Raw genomic sequence first — 25,808 nt, forward strand, 5'->3', positions numbered from 1 at the left:
GCTTTCATAGTGGATGCATGAAGGCTTTTGAATTGTTAAAATCTACTTTGATATCAGCACCTATCATCCAACCACTTGACTGGGGATCGCCATTTGAATTAATGTGTGATGCAAGTGATATGCAGTCGGGGCTGCTATAGGGCAAAGAAAAAATAAAAAATTGCATGTTATATACTATGCTAGTCACACTCTTCAAGATGCACAAAAGAATTACGGTACTACAGAAAAAGAGTTGTTAGCAATAGTATTTGTATGTGAAAAATTTAGGCCCTATTTGGTACGATAAAAAGTAGTTTATACTGACCATTCTGCTGTTAAATTTTTTTTTCATAAAAAAAAATACTAAGCCAAATTAATGCGATGGATTCTTTTGTTGCAGAAATTTGATTTGGAAATTCGGGGCAAGAAAGGAGTAGAAAATCAAGTAGCAGATCATTTATGCAACCTGCCAACCACTGAAAAAGAGATAAATAGAGAGATTTTAAATTTATTTCCTGATGAACATTTATATTCTATTGACACTTTCCATACAGAAACACCACGGTTCTCCGATATAGTTAATTTTTTGGCATGTGGAATAGAACCTGTTAAATTCACATCTTATAATAATAATAATAATAATAATAATAATAATAATAATAATAATAAAACGTTTAAGCATGATGTGAATATTACTTCTGGGATGACTCTTATTTTAATAAATTTTGTGCAGATCAAATAATAAGAAAGTGTATTCCTGAATGAGAAGTTCAGAAAATTCTCAGTGTCATGCAGGTAACTATGGAGGACAGTTTGGACCCAATAGAAATGCTCATAAGGTACTTGACCGTGTGAAAATTTCTCAATAAGAATATACAGGTGTGAGGCCGTGTACCTTGCAGTTTCGGCAGCAGTGAAAGCAAGGCGCGGTCGTCCATCACTGTGGACCCATTGGCCAATAGTGGCGGGTCGCGGTTCCGCCAAGAAAGAGTAAGGACTGTCCTCCAAAATCTCGGGATCAAATCCGGTAGTAACGGCACTGGCAAAAGACTTCCGGGGTTGTAGATGGCTAGTACCAGCGGCGAAAGGCATCGAATCAGCACCCGCAAGGGACGAGCGGCGGCCGGCGGCAGCCTGGGCAGACGGCACCGGCGATTCCATGGCAGAACCCTAACACCGGCGAGGGGCAGCGGCTGTCATCGGAGAACGGCAGCAAAGGTGGTGGGTCTGGGGTTTCAGGAGCCAGCGAGACCAACGGCGATGTCAGATCGGCGATCAGAACACCGGAGCAATTAGAAAATGGTGGCGACGAGGGCCAGTGACAGTCGCGATGTCTGGGCACCGTCGGGGCACTGTACCGGTGTCAGGGAGGCACCGTCTGGGGGTTTTCAGGGCCGGAGAAGACAGTGGTGGCGTCAGATCGACGGTCGGACCACCGGAGAGGCCGGAAAGCAACGATGACGAGGGCCAGCAGAGGTCGCGATCTAGGGAACCGTCGGGGCGCTGTTCCGGCGTCGAAGGGGCACCGTCTGGGGTTTTCTGGGCCGGAGAACACGGTGGTGGCGTCAGATCACCGGTCGGGCGACCGGAGCGGCTGGATAATGGCGAGCGGCAGTAAACGAGGGGGGCGGGGGTGAGCATACCGCCGGAGAGGGCGACCGGCGCCCTCGATCACTGTCGGGGGGTTTTTGGGGCCAGAGAACACGGTGGCGTCGTCGAAAGGGTGGTCGGACGTCAAGAGACGCCGGAGTGGCGGCGGCGACGCTTCAGGAGGCCAACCGTCGGGGGCGGGGTCGGCGGCGGTTTCCGGCAACCGCGGGGTGGGGATTGGGTCGTCTCAGACCTGCGAACCCAATGGTGGTGGCCGATTGGCGAGCCGGCGTCAGAGTCGGGAGAACGGCGGCGCCGATGGTGTCGCGGCCTAGGGCAACGGCGGACGGTGGCGCAGTGGTGGCGACCGGAGGCGGTGGCACAGCCCTGGGGGTTTTCGCGGCCGGGGAACATGAGGCCGTCGTCAAAACGGAGGTTGGACGGTGGGAAACTCCGAACGGCGGTAGCGAAGGTTCGGGAGGCCAACCTTTGGGATCGTGATCGGCGGCGGATTCCGGCGATCGGAGGGTGGAAGTGGGGGCTCCTCACGCCTGCGAGTCCAGTGGTGCTGGCCGATCGGCGGTCTGACGCCGGAGTGAAGAGATATCGGCGCCGAATGTTTCACCAAACAGGGCAGTGGCGAGCGACGGCGCAGTGGCGGATTCCAGCGGCGGCTGGGCAGCTACGGAGGTTATGGAGGACGGCGACCACGATGGTGATGAAGTACCGGGCTGAAATCGCCGGCAATGGTGAGTTCCCCGACGACGACGTGGAGGAGGTGATCGAGACCGGCGGCTGGGGGCTCTTTCCGACAACGAGGCTTGGTGGAGGAGGGGTTTGCGGGGTCGGCGAGTCGATTGACGGTGGCAGAATGGCCGTCCGGCGTCTGGAACCGCCGGAACGGGGGGTCGGCAACGGCGGCAGTGTAAAATCGCCCAGGCAGTCGAGAGTGTTTGGTTGGATGCGGTTTAGGGTTTAGGGTTTAGGGTTTAAGGTTTTAGGGTTTTTTAAGGTTTAGGGTTTTAGGTTTAGGGTTTAGGGTTTTAAGATTTAGGGTTTATGGTGTTAGGGTTTAGGGTTTAAGGGTTTAGGGTTTTTTTAGGGTTCTAGGGTTTAGGGTTTTAGGGTTTAGGATTTAGGGTTTAGGGTTTAGGGTTTTAGGATTTAGGGTTTAGGGTTTAGGGTTTTAGGGTTTTAAAGTTTTTGGGTTTAGGGTTTTTTTTTTTTTTTTTTTAGGATTTAGGGTTTTAGGGTTTAGGGTTTTAGGGTTTAGGGCTTAGGGTTTACGGTTTAGGGTTTAGGATTTTAGGATTTTGGGTTTAGGGTTTAGAGTTTTAGGGTTTAGGATTTAAGGGTTTAGGGTTTTAAGGTTTAGGGTTTAGGGTTTTAGTGTTTAGGGTTTTAGGGTTTAGGGTTAGGGTTTTAGGTTTTAGGGTTTAGGGTTTAGGGTTTTAGGATTTAGGGTTTTAGGGTTTAGGGTTTAGGGTTTTAGGTTTTAGGGTTTTTGGTTTGGGGTTTTAGGGTTCAGGGTTTTTTTTGGTTTTAGGGTTTGGGGTTTAGGGTTTTAGGGTTTTAAGGTTTGGTTTTTAGGGTTTTAGGGTTTTAGAGTTTTAGGGTTTTCGGTTTAGGGTTTAGGGTTTAGGGTGTTAGGGTTTTAGGATTTAGGGTTTTAAGGTTTAGGGTTTAGGGTTTTAGGGTTTAGGGTTTTAGGATTTAGGGTTTTAGGATTTAGGTTTTAGGGTTTAGGGTTTAGGGTTTTAGGATTTAGGGTTTAAGGTTTTAAGGTTTATGGTTTAGGGGTTTAGGGTTTAGGGTTTAGGGTTTTAGGGTTTTAGGGTTTAAGGTTTAGGGTTTTTTTTAGGGTTTAGGATTTAGGGTTTTAGGGTTTTTTTTTTTTTTTTGGGTTTTAGGGTTTAGGGTTTAGGGTTTTAAGGTTTTAGAGTTTTAGGGTTTAGGGTTTTTTTTTGTGTTTAAGGTTTAGGGTTTAGGGTTTTAGCTTTTAGGGTTTACGGTTTTTTTTTAGGGTTTTAGAATTTAAGGTTTTAGGGTTTAGGGTTTTTTTTGTGTTTAGGGTTTAGGGTTTTAGCTTTTAGGGTTTTGGGTTTTTTTTTGTGTTTAGGGTTTAGGGTTTTAGGGTTTAGGGTTTTAGAATTTAAGGTTTTAGGGTTTAGGGTTTTAGGGTTTAAGGTTTTAGGGTTTTAGAGTTAGGATTTAAAGGTTTAGGGTTTTAGGGTTTTAAGGTTTAGGGTTTAGGGTTTTAGTGTTTAGGGTTTTAGGGTTTAGGGTTAGGGTTTTAGGTTTTAGGGTTTAGGGTTTAGGGTTTTAGGATTTAGGGTTTTAGGGTTTAGGGTTTAGGGTTTTAGGTTTTAAGGTTTTTGGTTTGGGGTTTTAGGGTTCAGGGTTTTTTTTGGTTTTAGGGTTTGGGTTTTAGGGTTTTAGGGTTTGGTTTTTAGGGTTTTAGGGTTTTAGAGTTTTAGGGTTTTTGGTTTAGGGTTTAGGGTTTAGGGTTTTAGGATTTAAGGTTTTAAGGTTTAGGGTTTAGGGTTTTAGGGTTTAGGGTTTTAGGATTTAGGGTTTTAGGATTTAGGTTTTAGGGTTTAGGGTTTAGGGTTTTAGGATTTAGGGTTTAAGGTTTTAAGGTTTATGGTTTAGGGGTTTAGGGTTTAGGGTTTTAGGGTTTATGGTTTAGGGTTTTTTTTTAGGGTTTAGGATTTAGGGTTTTAGGGTTTAGGGTTTAGGGTTTTAAGGTTTTAGAGTTTTAGGGTTTAGGGTTTTTTTTTGTGTTTAAGGTTTAGGGTTTAGGGTTTTAGCTTTTAGGGTTTACGGTTTTTTTTTAGGGTTTTAGAATTTAAGGTTTTAGGGTTTAGGGTTTTTTTTGTGTTTAGGGTTTAGGGTTTTAGCTTTTAGGGTTTTGGGTTTTTTTTTGTGTTTAGGGTTTAGGGTTTTAGAATTTAAGGTTTTAGGGTTTAGGGTTTTAGGGTTTAAGGTTTTAGGGTTTTAGAGTTAGGATTTAAAGGTTTAGGGTTTTAGGGTTTTAAGGTTTAGGGTTTAGGGTTTTAGTGTTTAGGGTTTTAGGGTTTAGGGTTAAGGTTTTAGGTTTTAGGGTTTAGGGTTTAGGATTTAGGGTTTTAGGGTTTAGGGTTTAGGGTTTTAGGTTTTAAGGTTTTTGGTTTGGGGTTTTAGGGTTCAGGGTTTTTTTTGGTTTTAGGGTTTGGGTTTTAGGGTTTTAGGGTTTGGTTTTTAGGGTTTTAGGGTTTTAGAGTTTTAGGGTTTTTGGTTTAGGGTTTAGGGTTTAGGGTTTAGGGTTTTAGGATTTAAGGTTTTAAGGTTTAGGGTTTAGGGTTTTAGGGTTTAGGGTTTTAGGATTTAGGGTTTTAGGATTTAGGTTTTAGGGTTTAGGGTTTAGGGTTTTAGGATTTAGGGTTTAAGGTTTTAAGGTTTATGGTTTAGGGGTTTAGGGTTTAGGGTTTAGGGTTTTAGGGTTTAAGGTTTAGGGTTTTTTTTTAGGGTTTAGGATTTAGGGTTTTAGGGTTTAGGGTTTAGGGTTTTAAGGTTTTAGAGTTTTAGGGTTTAGGGTTTTTTTTTGTGTTTAAGGTTTAGGGTTTAGGGTTTTAGCTTTTAGGGTTTACGGTTTTTTTTTAGGGTTTTAGAATTTAAGGTTTTAGGGTTTTGGGTTTTTTTTGTGTTTAGGGTTTTAGCTTTTAGGGTTTTGGGTTTTTTTTTGTGTTTAGGGTTTAGGGTTTTAGGGTTTAGGGTTTTAGAATTTAAGGTTTTAGGGTAGGGTTTAGGGTTTTTTAACTATATAGAAATGGCTGCACCCATAGTGGGCTGCCTACGTACCCGAACGGGATCAAGCCATACGTAGTTCTAGTAGAGCTGTGTAGTCTAAGTAAACAGACATTCATAATAAGAGACTTAAGGTATTCAAAGTATCAATTCTAAGACTGTGCTTAAGGCATCAACACCAATTAATACTAAGTGTATCAAGTCTAAGTATCAATATCAAAGTAAAGTCTGAGAAGTAAAACGATATGAAGCCTGCTACCTGAAACGAAAGCTCGGAAGTCCGTCTGCATCCGCTCGAAGAGACCTCTAGTCGCCTGGGGGAGAGATCCAACGGAAGTAGTACCCGCTCAGTCGGAAAGGAGACCGCCATCAACGCTCAAGTATCCGCAACGCGGTTTTCCCTCCCTATATATGTGCGAGATCCGTCAAGTCGTACCTCGTAATCGCATACGAAGGACAAGATGACACCTCTGAAGCGACCAATGACTCGACGTGGAGGAGATCAGAGATATACATGTCGTCGAGTCCGTCTTGATCCATTATGGCACCAATCCTCGATCAATCACATCCCTACTCATCGCATGTGGAATCGGAGCCTGGAACGCTGCAAGTACTGCACCTTCCGAATCCCGAATAATGCCAGCTACTCCGGGATTGCCAAGCGATGCACCATCTCTGATAAGCTTGAACCATCCCGGAGACGGCGCCTCCCAATGCACCGTGATTGGAGGTCGAGGAACCGGAGGGGGATACCGAAATCCGAGCCTATCAGCAACATGGAGATCGCCCTCCCAATAGCAACGTAAAAGGACCCTAGCACACCATAGGGTCTGTAAGTGTGAGTGAATCCGCCAGATGATCCTCTCGGTGCTTCGCATCTTCCGAGCTGTCCAAGTGAACCATAGTATCAACAATGGAACATACGCCGTAATACTCTGAGGACGCGCCGAAGAAAGTCTCCACGAGGACACTAACAGATGCGGAGTGTGCGTATCCGGCAATATGTCCCAAATAATGCTGAAAAGTGCCCCCAAACACTCCGGGCAACTATCGAATCAATAAAGACATGGGAGATAGTCTCTACCTCCGCATGACAACAATGATAGCGCGATACAATCGGGATCCCATAGTGCTGAAGAATCTCATCAATCGGTACGCGCCGCCGAAACAATCTCCACAAGAATACTGACATCGTCGGGGTCAAAACCCGCGACCATAGTAAACCCGAAAGCCAACTCTGTACACTTGTATCACGACAAAGCTCCCAAGCCGAGGGTAGTAAATGAACTGAATGTCGAAATCATCCCACTCATCCGATCCTCTATCTGCCTATCAAAGGGGACCTCAATAATGCGCACGACAAGTGACTCCGAGAGATAAGCACGTAATTGCCCAACATCCCATGACCCAGCCGTCCACATATCCCGGACCAGAATCGGCGGTGGCGGCCGTCTATCCCCCCGGAAGGACGAGAGGGGCTGCTCCCCGAACCATCTATCCTCCCAAAAATAGCACTCCCCTCGACCTAGAGTCCAATATATCTGCGACTGGACCTCCTCCCTAACACAGCACAAGCGCTTCGACACCGGGTTGTCGTATATCCGACAAGGAGCACTACCCGGTAAGGAATCGCGAAAATACTTGTGTAGCATCTCATGCGCCCACAAGGAGGAATCCTCACGAAGCTTCCACCAAAGCTTCATAGAGAATTAGGCATGAACCATATCTGACAAGCGCCTAACACCCAAACCACCCTCGTCCTGTGGCCGTGCCGCATCCGTCCACGAAATTCAATGACGCTGGCGATGACCATGATACGAGCCCCAAAAGAAACGTGCACAGATCTGCTCAACCTCATGAAGGATCGACTGTGGAGGATGCAAAACCTGATTCCAACGGCTCAAGTAATACCGAAGCTTCCTTAGAAGCTCCTCATATAAAATGCTCCTCTAATTCCCCACATAGAGGGGCGCACCAACGTAAGTAAGTGGGAGATCAGCCACTCTGAAACTCATGACTAACTGAACCTACTCCCGAACCTCCCCCGGGCATCGTCGACTAAAAATGATCGAACTCTTTTGACAGTTGACCTTTTGGCCGGTAATCCTCGTATAATTGGCCAAGAAGGTCGTCAAAGAGCTCATCCGCTCCCCACAAGTACTCACGAATATCAACACATCATCAGCATATGCTAAGTGAGACAACCGAAACCCTCATCTACATTTAAAGTAAAGCTCCGGATGTCCCTGGTAAAGGCGCTCAAATCCCCCCGATAAGAGGTCCGCCGCAAGCACAAACAAAGTAGGCGACAAAGGATCCCCCTGCTGGACCCCCGGGAGGATTTAAAAAATCCCCCGAGATTTCTGTTAATCAAGACAGAGTAATAAGCGTGCTTTACACAATGCATCACCAATGTAATGAACTCCTCTGCGAAACCGAACCTCAACAAGGCATGCCTCAAAAACCGCCAAGACACCCTATCATATGCCTTATTAAGGTCCAGTTTCATAAATACGTTATGCGATGTGCCTCTAAGGTTCAAGTCATGAAGCATCTCGGATGCCATCAAAATATTATCCGCAATCGCGCGCCCCTTCACAAACCCACTCGGATGCGGTGAAAGGAGGCGCGGTAATAAAGTCCCCAATCGCATTATGAGCAACTTCGTAATGATCTTGTTGCTCACGTTGCACAGACTAATGGGCCTATAGTCAGCCCAAGACTCCGGAGCCTCCCTATTCGGGATAAGGACAATGGTGGTGGCCGTATAAATCTTCAGGAGCAGGGTCCCCGAAAAGAAATCCAAAACAGCCGCTAACACATCCGGACCAACAATCTCTTAACAAGCCTTGTAAAAAGCCACTGAGAAAACATCCGTACCTGCCACACTATTCAGATCTATCGAGAAAACAACCTTCCGAACCTCCGCCAACATCGGCGGCGCCAAAAGCCACCGGTTCTCCTCCGGTGGAACCTGCGGCGGCATATCCACCAAATCATCCACACCCGAGGTATCAGCATCATCCGCCTCTTTAAACATTGAGGCAAAGTAAGATATTGCCGATGCCTTGATGTCCGAGTGCTCTGTAAGCTCCCTGTCACCATCTCTTATATAAAATATAGATGTGCATCGTCGCTCCCGGACTATCGAGTGAAATATCTGGGAGTTCCTCTCCCCATCGACCGCTCATCTACACGCGGCCTTCTGCCGCCTAAAAGCCTCCTCCAATGCAATGGCATGTGTCAAAACTGCCACACTATGCTGTCGGTGCAATAAAGTAGCCTCCGAAGGATCCCTGTCAAACTCAGTCTCACACTCCACAGCCTCTCTCTCGGCCTCCGCCATAATATGAAACACATCTCCAAAAACATGTCGATTCCACCACCTCAATGACTGGTTTGACACTCCCGTCGGGACCTCCCAACTCTCCCGAACTCTATCCATAAAAGAGTGATAACGAATCCACATGCTCTGAAATCTAAATGCTAACGAGACCCGGTGCCGCTCATGCGAATCCCGAACCAGTAAAGGCGCATGATCCGAGCACATTCACGAGAGATGCCGAACCCGCGTGGACTCCGCGAACTCCTCCCACGAACGACTATAAAGTATCCGATCCAAGCGCTACCACACCCTCCGGTTCATCCAAGTATGCTGAGGACCCTCAAAACCAGCATCTATCAGTCCAATATAAAGGAGAGCACCCGAAAAATTCTGAATCGATCGCAGCCGCGGCCGTCCCGGGCCGTCCCTCTCTGATATATCTGCGATGGCATTAAAGTCGCCACCGACTATCCAAGGGGCGCCAACAGACGAGACTGCAGTCTCCTCCAAAAGTCTCTATATCTTCCGGCGCCGAACAACACTACATCTCCCGTAAACCCCCGTCAGCAGGAAGGAACGACGAATCTGCGGTGACGATATCTGCACATGAATCCACTGATCAGCACTCGCAAGCATCTGAATCTGGAATGAACTATCGACAAACAACCAAATCGTGTTCGCCTCATTCCCTATCATCTGAGCAACGACAGAAATACTCCGGCGCTGCCTCGACCATAGGCTCCAATAATATTATAATACGCACCCGATGCTCTCGACATAAGTAATGAATCTCCCGCTGGGCCCGCGGGTTCCCAGCACCCCGAACGTTTTACACTAAGATCAAAAAATCAGTCATCTAGGAACGTGGGACGATGAATGAACTCGCCTGAAGACGGGCAATACTACGAGTGATAAGGCGGCTCACCTCCGGAAGCGGCGGTCTGCTCTGCACACTGACTTCTGAAGGAACCTCAATCTCAGGGGAACAAATCATCCCCTCATGCTCCACCTTCTCCAATGGATCCATCGCTAATGGGGCCAATACGGGAGGTGGCTCTTATGCAACCCGTCAAGAATGTCGAAGATCATCTACCTCCGATAAAGGCCCAGAACTCTCCCAAGATAGGACTCCCAAAACAAAACTCCCATCTCCACGGGGGGAAAGAGCTAATATTTCAAACCAAGATGGCGGAGTACCATCCTTGATAAGCCAAATCATCCAACTCTATATCAAAAGACGAAGAACGCTCATCCTAACTAGAATCAAGTCTACACAAGGACTCTGGGACATCCTCGATCATCACTTTCTTCCCTCTATCCTGACGAGAGGGCAACTCCTCATGTACTACATGACTCGCTATAACCGGAGAGCTCGAAACCCGAGCATCCTCCTCTAACGCTAACGGAGTCGCACCAATTGATTGATCCTAGATAGAAATAGGAGCAGTGGGGGAATCAACTACACAAGCACCCGGAACAGTAACCCAAATGCCGGACAAAAGGGTCGTCCCAACAGTATCTAAATCAACCAAGCTATCCTCCGGGACAATAACTTGAGTGCCGGGCAAAAGAACTCCCTCAGCAGAATCCTCTGAAGCCAACTCAGTACTCGGAGCAGTAACCCGAATGCCAGACGAGAGAACCCTCTCAACAACATCTGATGCAGGGTTATAGGGTTTAGGTTTTAGGGTTTCAGGTTTCGGGTTTCGGGTTTAGGGTTTTTTTTTAAAAAAAAAAAAACTATATAGCAATGGTTGCATTCAAAATGGGCTGCCTACGTATCCGAACGGGATCAAGTCATACGTAGTTCTAGTAAAGCTACATAGTCTAAGTAAACAGCCAGTCATGACAGGCCTAGGTAATCAAAGTATCAATCCTAAGGCTAAAATGCCTAAGACATCAAGACCAATCAACACTAAGCCTATCAAGCCTGAGTATCAATTATCAAAAAGTAAAGTCCGACGAGTAAAACAACGAAGCCTACTACCTAAAACGAAAGCTCGGAAGTACGTCTGCATCCGCCCTGCTTAATAGAGCGGATTCAGATTCAAAATTTTTATAGTTGGTGGGTTATGGGTTTTGTGATTTCAAGTTTTTAACCCCGGCCAGTTTGGGACGGGATAAGTTTTTTTTCGGATTTGATGAAAATAAATCTATCCCAAATCACCCGGGTCCCGAATTTAATATTTTTTTATCACATAAAAAAGTTGTTACTCCCTCCCGAAAAATAGAAACATTTGAGATGGGCACCGAAGTTAAAGAATAATAGTATTATATTGACCGTGGGTGTAAAATTATTTTTAAAAAACCAAAATGTCTTTGTTTTATGTAATTATTGTAAAAAAAATTGGAATAATTTTATAAAAAGGTGGGGAATTTGTTACTAAAAATTGAAATACGACCATTGTTTTGGGACGAACGAAAATGACAAAATATGACTATTATTTTGTGACGGAAAAATATTTTTTATCTTTTGTTTGATCCAAAACAAAATTGTTATTTTTTTTTTAACTTCGTTACTTTTTAATATTATAAATATCTTATAATTTAAAATATATTACACACCTATAGATACTGCTATATCCAAAGAAAAACAAAACACTAGGTATTAAAAGAGATTTTTTAAGTTCAGCAAAATGAGAACGTATGTAAATGAATTCATATATGTTTTATTGATTATATTTATGAATCGACTAATGTTTTTTAACTAATTAAAATATTCATGTATAATATCAATTAATTGATTTTATACAATTAACTATTATTCTATGTATGTTCATCAGATATGTATATTAATTAAATATTATTATAGCCAATTAAATATATTCATGAAACATATACGATATAAATCTTTATATAAAAATAAAACAATTCATAATTGCCAATTATGTCTTTTCATATAAAAGGCATCATAAAATTTGTTATGAATGGTCAAATGCGTCAAGCATTTTGTGAGTATAGAGTGACCATCCCATATGCACTCAACAATATTTACAAGAGTTTTCGATCAAAAAAAAAAAAAATTACAATAGTGAATTGATAAAAAATATCATTTGAAAGTTAGTCAAGCTATAATATAACACACTCTCAAGAGATAACATGAGTATCTTTCAGCTAATTTTTAGAAGGGTATAAGGGATACTAAGCGATACAAATAACGGAATATTTGGATATGGAAAACGTTATTTATGAATGGTTTTTTCAATATGATTGAGTCAATATGACCGGAGAGTTTATTTTGAAGAAAGCAAAGGATATAATGAAGTTTTTGTATCCTCAACACCCTTCTAAATATCAATTTTCTCGATGTTGGCTTGAAAATTTTAAAGTAAGATATGCTACTAAATCATTTCGTCGTTTTGGAGAAAGTGGTTCGGTTGACATGCAGGATATGAAAATGAAGATAGAAGCTATAAAAGAGAAAATATACTAATTCCATGAAGGATGTTTTAAATTTAGATGAAATATGTCTGTTTTATAGGTAACAAGTTTATCACTCTTTTGCAACCAAACAACTTGAAGAAATAAAAAAAATAAAAAAATAAAAAACAAAGAAAGACTTACAATTGCAACCAAAAACAAGAAGTCGAGCGATGATCGGTGGGATGTCCCGCCCAATAAGCATCATAGTACTCAGTTAAAACCAAGGACGAACGAGCTGAATAATGGAAATCATGGAGGAGAGTGTCTTTGATGTACCGAAAAATCCGTAGAACAGCAGAATAATGAGTCGTCCGAGGTGCGGACATAAACTGACTGACGATATGAACAACATAGGCAATGTCGGGTCGAGTAACAGTTAAATATATCAGGCTTCCCACCAGCTAACAAGTATAAGGTAGGATCGTCAAGGGGGGCGCTATCCATCGGAGTAAGGTGACAGTCAAACTCAAGAAGCGTAGACGCGATCGAAGGCATACTTAGCTTGAGAGAGATAGTACCCGTCGGAGGTGTTGGAGATCTCAAGACCAAGAAAGTACCGAAGAGGCCCTAAGCTTTTCATTTCAGATGACCGTTTTACCTAAAAGCTCGAATTGTTAGGGAAACGCAATCATTAATTATATACCTGCAAACGAGAGTCCACAACACGCCCCTTCAAGTGCAAGTGGAAGTATGCAAAATTTGCACATGCATATGTCGCAAATGGAGACGGTGGGACTCGAACTCGAAACTTAGTCAGACTCTGATACCATGTTGAAATTAATGGAATAATATGATTTCTCAAAAATACAATTAGGATTACATCGTCATAGATATATATATATAATTGATATGGGCCGGGCCATTTACATAAATAAATATATATGTATACAATATATATATCAACAAATTATATATAGATATATATTTTTTATTTAAGTAGTTGCTTGCATGTAATGTTTGAAACAAGAAAGTGTTTATACAAAAAAAATTGCAATGGTCGTATGTCATATATATATATATATATGTGAAATAAAGCTAAAAAAATACAACCAAATTTATGTAACAACATATATATATATATATATATTATAGATAAAAAGAAAAAAACATGATCAATAACTCAAATTAAAATATTAATATTATTTACTCTTTACTATTTCAATTAAAATATACTATTTTTTTTATAAAAATATTAAATCAAAATATATTTCTTTTGTCCAATTTGAAAATATACATTTATTTTTAACGTAAAATTTAAGTAATAATAGTATATATTAGGTAGTTATAAGTTACGTAAAGATAATTTTGTCTTACTCCCTCCGTCCCATGTACCATGTCTGCTACACTGTAGACACCTGTATTTTAGGAAGAATGTAATTAGTAGATAATTAAAAATGTATTAGTGAAAATAATTATTCTATAATATAAATAATTATAAATTAAGATTAAGATAACTAATTAATTTAATTAAAATTTTAAAAAAAATAAAATTAAAAAGTTTAAAATGAGATTAAAATGTATAATCATTTTCCAAAAAAGGAAAGTGATATAGTATGTGGGACGGACAAAAACGGCAACGTGATTTAATACTCTCTCCGTCCAGCTAGAAAGTATACATGTTTCTATTTTGGGACGTCCAATAACAAAGTAACCATTTTATTAAATACCCCATTTTTTCCACAAATATCCCTATTTGACATCACATCATTACTTTTATACCAAAAATGTCATTTCACTACTTTTACCTACCCACTATAATTAAAATATTATTATTCCTTAATTTTCGCGCCAAAAGTAAATGTATACTTATTTTGTGGACGGAGGGAGTACAAAAAATAATGATATGATTGAAAAGTAGTGATATTTACAAAAATAGTTAAGGTATTTTTGAACTGATGAGATCAGGTGCTGCTGAAATTGATCACTTGATAATTTGATTATATTAATTTAATTTACTAATAATATAATTACATATATTAATTTTTAAATAATCTGCGAAAGTGCTTCAATTTCAGCACTTAATCTTATTTAATTTTTGAAATAATTATTTTATTATTAATAAATCCAAAATAAAAGTATATGCACACCTGAATGTTTCAAGATAGAATATTTAAATAAAAATAAATTTTAAAATTTATATTTTATTTAAAATTAATTTTAAATCACAAATCAAACAAATCATGATAAGTTATTGAATTTGGGTGACGCACGTGTGTAATAATTAATTTAATCCTAGTGGTAGCTACAGTGTGAATCAAATCCATCAATAGATATGTTTTTTGTAGAAAAAATTGATCTGTGTTTGTCTGTGAATTTGGATTTTTGGGTTTAAATTTTTTAATAGTAAAAGATTGAATTTGAATAGCTATTTGATTTGATATAAATAGAAATTTATATAATTTTTTTAATGTAAAATAGATTTATAGAATAATATATATGTAAAAAATAATCGTTTGAATTAATATATTTGGAAGAAAAAAAAATGCATAGTAAATTAAAACCTGTGTAAAACCAAAAAAAAAAAAAACTTTTAAATAAAATTATGCTTACAATATTCTCAAAATCTTTTATACACAGTATTTCTAAGAAGAAATATATTTCAAAATTATTTTCATTAAATATAATATTATATGAAATATCATTTTTTGTTTCAAAAACAAAAAAAATCTCCAAAGTTTTACTTATAAAACCCTTATTTAAGTAAAGTATATGAAAATTGTAAAGTATTTTGGAGTTCCAAATTATTTTGAATATAGTGAAAATTTTAAATAAAAATATATTTAGAGTACGTTTGACAATTAGCTGATAGCTTATTTAATTAGTTGTTAGCGGTTAGCTGATTTAATTAGTTGATTTGACTAGATGATTCAATTAGCGATTTGTATTCAAAACAATTGTTTGATATTAACTGTTTATACATAAAATGACAATTAAGGACATCGATATGTTATTTTTTAAAATATTTAATTTTGTCATTTTGGTTTGAAATTTATAAGAATTTTTGTTATTAATTATCGAAAATTATAAAAATATTATAAAATATTTATTTTTATTTTTATTATATAGATATGAGAAAATTATTTTTATTAAAAAATAATAATAATTTTTTATTAAAATTATGTAAAATATAAAATAATAAATCTTTCGTATATATATTTTTTTTATTATCTTAGTTATTGTTTTAATATATATATATAAATAAATTAATAATTTTTATTTTTTTCTATTTGATTTAAGTTTTAAAGATTTATATATTTTAAAAATAAAATGATTTATATGTAATAATTAATAATAAAATTTATTTTTAAATTTACAAAAATAAAAATATAATTTAATAAATTAAATATATTAAAAATAATTAATAAATACTGCTATAAAAATATATTTATATGTATACAATAAATAATTAAGTTTTAAGCGTAAATAAGGAATAACCAAAATTAAAATAAAAAAGCTCTTCCAAAACGCCAAGTAGATTAGCTTTTCAGAAATTAGCTTTTTTGGTCCAAAAAGCTATTTCAAAAAGCTAATTTACCAAACACCTAAATTAGCTTTTTGACTGGTCAAACAGCTAAAAGTTGTTCAATAAGCTAAAAGTTCTTCAAAAAGTTCTTTCTCAAACATCCTCTTAATATATAATACTCTCTCCGTCCCAAAAGAAGTGTCTTATTGAGAGTTGGCACAGGAATTAAGGAGCAATAGTATTTAATTGAAAGTTGGTATAAAGTAGAATGTAAATAACTAAAATGGCCTTGCTTTTTTAAAGATTTTAAAGAGTATGTTCGAGTAATAATTAGGGATAGTATGGAAAAGTAGAAATAATTTTTTTATAAAGTGGGGACAACGGCTATTAAATAAGGAAAAAAGACAATTTTTTTGAGACGAACGAAAATGAAAAAACAAGACAAATCTTTTGAGACAGAGGGAGTAATATAAGTAGATATTTGGTTTAAATTGAAATCAAATCGAACACAACTCACGTACAAATTTATCAATAAAAATATAATACTCTCTGCGTTCTATTTAACATTTCGAAGTATTATATTATTTTATAGAACATTGTATTATAATATTATATAAATTCAAACTTAAATTTAAAGAAAATAAACAAATAAACAAATAAACAAAAAACTTATAAACCATTAACTATATATAGTACATAATTTTGAAAAATAATTTTTAAACTAATTCTATTTTCTTTGAGTTTTTTTCTCAAAAACACAGAACAAGTATATTTAAATTATCATACTAATATTAAAATACAAATTTAAAATATATATATGTATTCCTTTCGTCTTTTATTTTACTTTGTCCAAATAAAAAATTGTCATTTCTTTTTTAAAAAAAGTAACTTTTAATTAAATATCAAAATACTTTTACTTTTTATTTTTACATTACTTTTTAAAAGTACAATAGACATTACATTACTTTTAACACTACATATCTATAAAATATTAATTTTTCTTAATCTGCGTGCAAAAGTCAAATGAGAAGATTACCATTGGACGGAGGGAGTATTATTTCCTCCGTCTCACTTAATTTGTCTACTATTTTTATTTTAATATATTCCAAATAATTTATTTTTTTTGAAATATATAATTATACACTTTAATATTATTTTAAATTCATAATTCTTAATTAAACTATTTAGTCATCTTAATTTTAATCTATAATTATTTTTATTTAATCATAATTATTTTCACTAATACACTTCGTAACTACTTACTAATTACAAAATATTTAAAAAGTCTGTGTTTGAAATTTAATGGGACAAATTAGCTGGGACGAATGAAGTAGTACCTTAGGTTGTGTTTTATGTGGATTTTAACACAAGTTTTTATTATTCAAATTATTTTTCCGTCCAAAAATATTAATAAGTAAAACAATTACTTTTTTATATTATACTATAAATTTATTTTACATTCAAAATATCAAATTAACATCTTTTTATATCACATCAAATAACTATTCAAATTCAATTTTTTATTATTCATAAATCCTAACTCAAAAACCCAAACACACAAACAAACACACCCTTCAAGTTTGTTTGTTTAGTGAAATAATTGAAAGAAAGTAATATTAAAATAATGAATACTATTTTGAAAGAAAATATATTTTTTAGAAATTGTGTTTTGCGAAGAAAAAAAAAAAAAAAAACTAACATAAAAATATATATATAAATTTATCAGTATTTATATTAAATGCTAAATTTTAATATATATATAAGAAATTGAGTAATCAAATATATATTAATAAAAAGATTGTTAAAATATCAGTTAATATATATTAATATTATCCAAATTATTATTTCCATAACAAATTGAAGCAAAATAATAATAATAATAATAATAATAATAATAATAATATACTCTTAAAAAACACTCCGTTGTGTTGTAAAAATAGTAAAAACTTTTAATTAAAAAATTATTCAATTTAATATAAATAATATTCAATAGTAAAGTTACTATGCGAATTTAACTAAGCACATGTAAAGTATAAATTTAATACAATCAGCTATTTAACACATCGTATGTTCTACTCCCTCCGTCCCAAAAAATATGGGACTATTACTGTACATACGAAAATTTAGATAAAGTATAATTAGTAAGTAATTAAGAAGTATATTAGTAAAAATAATTATTATTTAGTAAAAATAATTATAGATTAAGATTAAGATAAGTAAATAGTTTAATTAAAATTAAGAAAATTATAAAATTTAAAATGCGATTAAAATGCATAATTATATTTTCAAAAATATAAAGGATAAGTTATGTGGGATGGACGAAAAATAAAAAATATGAACAAATTATGTAGAACGAAGGGAGTATTAAATAATACGTAGTTGTACAATGTGAATATACTAATGGTTCTAAATTCAATTATAAATTATGTTATTTTTAACTATAATATTTGATGCTTGTTTATACGTTGTGTTTATATTACAGTAACGTAAACGGTTAGAATATTTTGTATTGTCTTCGTCCTATAACAAAGTATCTATTTCTTTTTTTAGTAATTGTACTATCTATCTAATATTACAAATACCCTTACAACTTACAATATATTACACAAATGTCATTACCTTTATATCATACATACTAATAAGGTTATTTTAGTCATTTCTATTTTATTTCTACTATATCTCAATATAATACTAATATTTTTAAAATTATGTGCAAAAAACAAATTAATATTTTTATACGGATGGAGTAATAAAAGACACAAAATTTATAATTGAATTCAACAAAACTAATGCATTTCTACATCACAGGTAGTGTTGTTATTTAACCCAAAATGTGTTATTTATACTTTATATTTATAAATTATGTTGAAATTTTTATTTTTTATATAATGTAAAAATTTGCAATCGATACTTTTTTTCCTAACAATGGATTGTCAGTGCATATACTATGTACTAATGTTTTTCTATATATATAAATATATATATATATATATCATATAGTGTATTTATATTTGTTTTCATTTAGAATATATATTAAAAAAATAAATATATAATGTAATACTCCCTTTCTATCCTTTTTTAAACGGGTTTTTAATTTATAGTATATTAAAAAAATAATAGTATTTTATTGGTTAGCGAAAGTGTATAAGAAATTTTGACATTTTTGTCATTCAATTTTATCTATAAAGTAATTGTATTTGTAATAATATATTTGTAATTTAAATAAAAAATTAATGATATTTTGGTATTAATATATAATTATTTTTACTAAAAATTAGAAATAAATATTTTTTAGTCACACAACCTGGTAAAAAAAAAAAATGTACTTTGAAGCAAATTACTATCTATACACAGTGAAAATGAGGTTTTATAAAACTCAACCAAACAACCCCTTAATTAATTATCGGGGCAGGGCATATTATGATTAATTAATCCTTAAAAATCAGACGACGAAAACGAAGTAGTCTGAATCTGATCGACTCGGCGCCGCTTAGTCATCCGAGCCGGCTCCGAGCTATCACCCGAGCCGATCAGGTGCGGGAAGTTCACCTTCGCCTTGGCGCCGCGCAGCCTGAACGCGGCTCGGTCGTAAGCCAGCGCCGCCTCCTCCGGCGTTCCGTACGTCCCCAGCCACATTCGGCTCCCTTTCTTCGCCGGATTCCTAATTTCCGCCGCAAACGTCCCCCACGGCCGCCGCCGCACCCCTCTGTACCGCCTCCATTCCACTCGCGGCCCCCCACGCGCCGCCGCTACTTCCGCCGCCGCCGCTTCAGCGACGCCGTCGTTGTACTTAAGCCAGCTGTCTCCATCCGAGACAATGGCGGGATCCGCCGCCGCCCCCAGCGGCGCGTCGATCTCACGGCAGCTCAGTAACTCCTCAATCATCTCCGACCAGCATTGCCCGCCGTCGCCGTTGACGGAGGAATCACTGCCCGAAACTTCCGGTGGGATCTGGAAATCATTAAAAAGATAATCTTGTTCGAATAACAGATCAAATTCAGCCATTAATTTAAAAAAGAACAATTGTAATTCTCGACTTCAATTCTGTCAATTGATTGAGAATCTAGCAAGAAAGATCTCTATATATATATATATATATAATGCGTTAGTAATAAAATATTCTCAAGAAAGTTTGATAGAACCCGGGATCTCAACACCCGCTGCTGCAGCCATTACTCCTCTAGAGTTGGCAAAAACTGATCCGATACGACAATTCGATACAAATCTAATACGAAATAATAGGGTTTAGGACAAATATTTCAACCCTATACACAGGTTGATACAAACTCGATACGATAAGAAACTGGTCGGATTAGGCTCTCAAGTCAAACCCGATATGACAACTAGATTATAATATATTAATATGATTAATATATTTATTATATATGTAAAATAATTATAATTTAATAATTTTTTTATAAATTAATTTAAACTAAGTTCAATTATAAATAATTCAACTTAATTTATGCTCAAATCAATAAAAATTAACATATATAATACGACTTAATTATTATGTCTACCGGTCAATACGAGTCAACCCAAACTCGATACGATAATAAACAAATCGGATTAGAATCGAATAATTTAACCCATTTAAAATATTCAACACATCGTTAGCTATAATCCATTCATTCGGGACTTGAGGTCCATGATGTTGCACTCTAAATGCAGTGATAACACAGAGCCTCGAAGTTTCTTTAATTAATATAATAATAATAATAGTAATAATTCTTATTATAATTAAATAAATAAATAAAGTATATATACTGTATTTTATTATGTATCAGAATTGAATCACGTGTGCATTTCATATTATTTTTATCGGACTTCTTAAATTCAGTACACCATGCGCCCAGTACACATTATTTATTTATTTAATTATTTATTTATTTATTATTGTATTGTCGGAAAAAGATAATGTATATATATATACATAACGAATAATTGCATTATTATATGCATTTCTATATTTCTATATATTTTGATGAATAGTGAATCGATCATTATTGACTACACTTTGGAGAAGACTCCAAAATCTTGTAGTAAAAAAATAAATAAATAACCAATTATGTTTTGAGATAAATCATAGTATATATTAAATTATTATATCTTAAATATATGCAAGGATTTTTTTTCTTTATAATATTGAATTAAATAAAGTTTTGCATTCAGCATAACAACTTGAATGTAATGTAGCAACTAAAATAAATAAATTAATTAATAAAAGTACATAAGATTCTCTATGTCTCTATTTCTGTCAAATATTATAACTAACCAAAAAATAAAAATGCAAGAATTTTTGTGTTTTTTTTAGTGTTTTAAGAAAAATAAAAAATAAAAATAAAAAAATTGTTAGTTGTGAAAGTTTTTTGGGAATTGAGATGTTGTTGGTGAAGTAATTCTTTATTATTTTTTAATTAAATGTTTTGTTGAATAAAATAATATATTTTTATTAAAAATATATAAATATATATATTTTTTGGTTTTATTATGAATTGTTTAATGTATAAAAGAACAAAATATATAAATTTCATAGACTACAATAGCTTGTTGTCATTTTACAATAATCATGTGCTGAAATTAATAAGAAACAAATAAAGGATTTAATATATAATTCCCTATGCAATTTGTCACTAAAATGATTGATGAAAAACAATCCCAATAGATCTTCAACTTATATTATTTTTAACAAAATGTTGATTAACTAAAATTAATTAATCATTGATATTTGAATTTTACATTTTCGAAGAAAAAAAAATATATTCTTTCTAATAAAATATCATATCAAATATTATTAAAAGTAAAAATTTAAATTTAATCCATATTAAAAAGAAAGTGTTTTATTTGTGGGGTTTGGAACCCAAATTTTATAATTCATTAATTTTTTTCTCTTAAATAACATCAAAGTAAACACACCTTTTATTATTTATATTATTGTAAAAAATAATTTTATATTTTAAATCAATACTTATTTATATTACATCATACATATAATTATTTAAATTTAAAATTTTATTATTCCAAATTTCAAAACTATTTTTGTTAAGTGACTTTTAATTTGTGAAATGATTTGAACGATTTTTTTTTTATACGAGATATAGAAAATTGTGTAGATAATATGAAAATAATAAATATCTAAATTATTAATTTTTAGATTTTTTTTTTTAGGGAGAAATATATTGGAATTTTTTTACAAAAAGAACACACTTTGTAGAATATTGATTGGCTTATTGGTGGTACTAATAATTGGATGTATAATTGAGATGTATTGTGATTATTTTTTTTCTAATTGTATTTTATTGTTATACTATTCTCTTCATTCCATATAATTTTTTTTTTCTTTTTAGTTTTACATAATTTATCTCTTTTTTTAAAAAAAAAAATATTATATATTTTAATCATATTTTAAATTTTATAATTTATAATTTTTTTTAATTTTAATTAGTTATCTTAATCTTAATCCATAAATGTTTGTATTATACAATAATATTTTTTACTAATATATTTTTTAATTATTTAATAATTATATTTATCATAAATTCTCATATTTTTTAACTATTTACAAATTATACTTATCCTAAATTTTTATATCTATGATAACACCAACAATTTTAGTTGGCGAAAAGAGTATATTTTTATATATGAAATATTGGCCAAAAATTCGCTCAAATACCAAACAACAACCGATTACAAGCACAACAAAAACGAACAATTAAACACCACCAACATACACTCAGATAAATTTTTCCACAGACAGTTCGTAAACTGATCAAACAACACACAAACCCTGTAAACAAAAAAAATGAAATACATGAAATTGATAACTCAATTCGATCACCAATAACCTATATTTGAGGGTTTCAACCAATGCTCACATCAACTCATTCAAATTTGAATCAAGCTTACAAAGTTGTAAATCATACACTCTACTAGTTTGTTACGATTAATTTTTGTTATATCATAATATGGTTACTAACTAAAAGATTCTCCACCTTCCACGGCTAGCACGTTATCAATCAAGTTGGATCAGATCAACATTTAAACCTCCCTCTTGTTTGATTGGACTCAAGTCAAATTGGATCGCGTCTATCTATTAGAGTTTGTTTGTTGATCGAACCATCTTAAAAAAAAACATTAACCAAAAGAGTAGCAACGAAATTCATTGCCAACATGAAATATGTTCGTTTGTCTTAAAGAAAATAATGATATTCTTTTTTAATATACTCTTTTCATCTCATATGTATCCATCATTTTGTTTTTTGCACGGAGTTTTAGAAATATTATTATTACATTGAGATATAGTAGAAATAAAAGTAAAATGACTAAACTAACCTTATTAGTATTGTATGATATAAAGGTAATGACATCTGTGTAATATATTGTACTCCCTCCGTCCCATATTTATATATCCATTTTTTTTACACGGAGTTTTAGAAATATTAGTATTATATTGGGATAAAGTAGAAATAAAGATAAAAAGACTAAATTAACCCTATTAGTATTGTATGATATAAATGTAATGACATTTGTGTAATATATTGTAAATTGGAAGAGTATTTATAATGTTAGGTAGATAGTATAATTACTAAAAAAGGAAATAGATACTTTGTTATGGGACGGACCAAAATAGAAAAATGAATAGATTGTCAAAGGACGGAGGGAGTAGATTGGAAAGGTATTTATAATGTTAAGTAGACAGTACAGTTACTAAAAAAAATAGATATTTTGTTATGTGACAGACCAAAATGGAAAAATGAATAGATTGTTAAGATATAGTATAAAATTTGTTCATTATTTTCTCTCACAAAATATTATACTTCATATGTCCCCTTTTAAGGATCACAATTACATTTTGCATTATTGTACTTAACATTGAAAATATTCTTATATTTGTATAGTTTTTTTTTGTACAAATATTTTTTTTTAATTTATACTAAATTTTGATATAGTAATTAATATTTAAAAATCAACACATAAAAATAAATAAGATCAACCGTACAGATGTAGTATTAAAATATCGTTTAAACAAAAATTCAATCATTCAAATTATTATACATCAAATTTAAAAACACACATTTTATTCGCTGATGAAGTGCACTTTAATACTTTATGCATAACAAAATATATATATATATATATATATATACTAATTTGAAAATGAATGCGACGACAATAACTGCTCGCCGGGAATGAAACGGCGCCGTTTCGTAACCCTAATCGGCGCCGGAACGTCAGCGCCGACGAGGTGAGGGAAATTAACCCTAGCTCGTGGTCCCCGGAGCTCAAACGCCGCTCTATCGTACGCCAGCGCCGCCTCCTCCGGCGTCTCGTACGTCCCCAGCCACGTCCTCGCGCTTTTCTTCCCCGGAACCCTAATCTCCGCCGCGAACTTCCCCCACGGCCGCCGCCTCACACCTCTGTACCGCTTCCACTCCACCGTCGGAGTATCCTCACTGCTGCACCGCTCCACCGTAGCTCCCGACAGGCTCGATTCGTCACCGTCCGGCGATTCGACGGTCGCATCAAAGGGGTATTCTCGCCGGCGATCGGCGTCCTCGCAGAGGAGGTAATTTTGAATTGAGTTGAGCAATGCGACGTCGTATTGTGACAGGTTTTGTGCTCCCATTTATTATTATTATTATTATTTCTTTTAAGGATACTTTCAATTAATTTGCATTGGTTGCTCCTTTATAATAGGATAGGAAATAATATAATACTTAATGAATTGTAGAACGTGGAAAAATCGAAATAATAATTTAATCTGAAAATAATAGGAGTAACTACTAACTACTCATATTTTTATTATACTTTGAAATCTAGCTCTAGCCTACCTACTGAACATACATGTGCTACAATAATTTATTTTTCAATTTTTTAAAAATACATATATTAAATTAAAGTTCTTTGGATTTTTTTATTTATTTAATTTTTTATTTAAATAATATTTTGATATACTATTTTATAAAAATAAATAATACTTTTATTTAAGTGATAACTAAACACATAGTTAAAATATCTTTTTTTTTTTGTAACATTTATGCTACTTATGTTCACAAGAATATGATCGCATCATTTTCAATTTGTCCACTTAAATGTGCTCATGTTAATTTGATTTTTTAAAAAAAGTTTAATTATTTTTCAATTTCTACTCACTAATTTTTACTACTTTTCTCAATTTAAAGTATTATTTTTACTATTTTCATTTGCCCCGCCTCAATATATAATTTTTCTATTTTAGAAATAATAATCATATACTAATACCAAAATATTTTTAATTTTACTTAAATTATAAATATATCATTACACATATAATTACTTTTATACATAAAGTCAAAGTTAAAAAATGTTAAAACCTCTTACACACTTTTATTAACTAATAAAATATTTTATTTATTAATCTACTGTAACATTTCAAATGGCCTTTTGATTTGGGACTAGCAAAGGTAAATTTCATTCAAGTTACTTTAATCCAAAATTTGTGTTATCAATACTATAAAACTTATAATTTTATCTCTATAATACAAGATTGTTATTATTTTTTTTTTTTCATGTTTAAAAAATTTGATTAAAAAAAAGTTTAATTATTTTTCAATTTCTAGTCAAAAATTTTCATCTATTTACAATCGCCAATGATGAATTTCTTTCGACTTACTTTCATCCCAGATAAATGTATTTGTTTTATTTTACTTAGATTTTTCATCACAATAGTATTTTCTCTTTTTCTTTTTCTTTTTTTCTTTTTTTGTACCGGTCTCTTAAAAATAATATCCACAATTCAATATATACCACAAAAGATTTGTTTGGTTATACCTTGAATTTTATTTGAGTTTTTATTTAAATATTAGTATTTTGATGTAATATTTTGTGAGAAAATATAATATGTATTTTTATTGAAAATTTTACAAAAAAAAAATAATACTAATTTCAATTTGAAAAAAAAAAAAAAAAAAAAAAAAAAAACCCACAATCTATAAACTTTTAAAAACAATAAACCTAACTTATAAGGATAACTTTATCACATTTCACTCAACACAATTATATTTATCGTATTATATATTTTTATTTTTAAAATTTCGTACAAAAAGTAAATTATGGGTAAGTAGTCAATTTTTTTTTTGTTTGAATTTTGGCAAATCTAAGTCGATCCAAAAATCTGATTTTTTTTTTTTTTAAAAAAAATCAATCCGAATCGAAATAATTGAAATTCAAATTAAAAAATTCGAACCAAATCGAAAAATCCAA

The 25,808-nt window shown here is 34.0% G+C and overlaps 2 protein-coding genes across 2 annotated transcripts; both read right to left on the minus strand.

The window, feature by feature from the left end:
- Positions 1 to 18,897: 18,897 nt before the first annotated feature.
- LOC127262841 (ethylene-responsive transcription factor 2-like) lies at positions 18,898 to 19,608 on the minus strand. Its single transcript, XM_051291679.1, has one exon. The coding sequence runs from the start codon at positions 19,569 to 19,571 to the stop codon at positions 19,002 to 19,004; it is 570 nt and encodes a 189-aa protein (XP_051147636.1). The 5' UTR covers positions 19,572 to 19,608; the 3' UTR covers positions 18,898 to 19,001.
- Positions 19,609 to 23,609: 4,001 nt separating this feature from the next.
- LOC127262752 (ethylene-responsive transcription factor 13-like) lies at positions 23,610 to 25,446 on the minus strand. Its single transcript, XM_051291565.1, has one exon. It carries the CDS (start codon positions 24,190 to 24,192, stop codon positions 23,713 to 23,715), a length of 480 nt encoding a protein of 159 aa, XP_051147522.1. The 5' UTR covers positions 24,193 to 25,446; the 3' UTR covers positions 23,610 to 23,712.
- Between the last annotated feature and the right edge of the window lie 362 nt (positions 25,447 to 25,808).

This window comes from Andrographis paniculata, unplaced genomic scaffold (assembly GCF_009805555.1).
Source record: "Andrographis paniculata isolate CXL003 unplaced genomic scaffold, ASM980555v1 Contig15END, whole genome shotgun sequence".
Taxonomy (NCBI): domain Eukaryota; kingdom Viridiplantae; phylum Streptophyta; class Magnoliopsida; order Lamiales; family Acanthaceae; genus Andrographis; species Andrographis paniculata.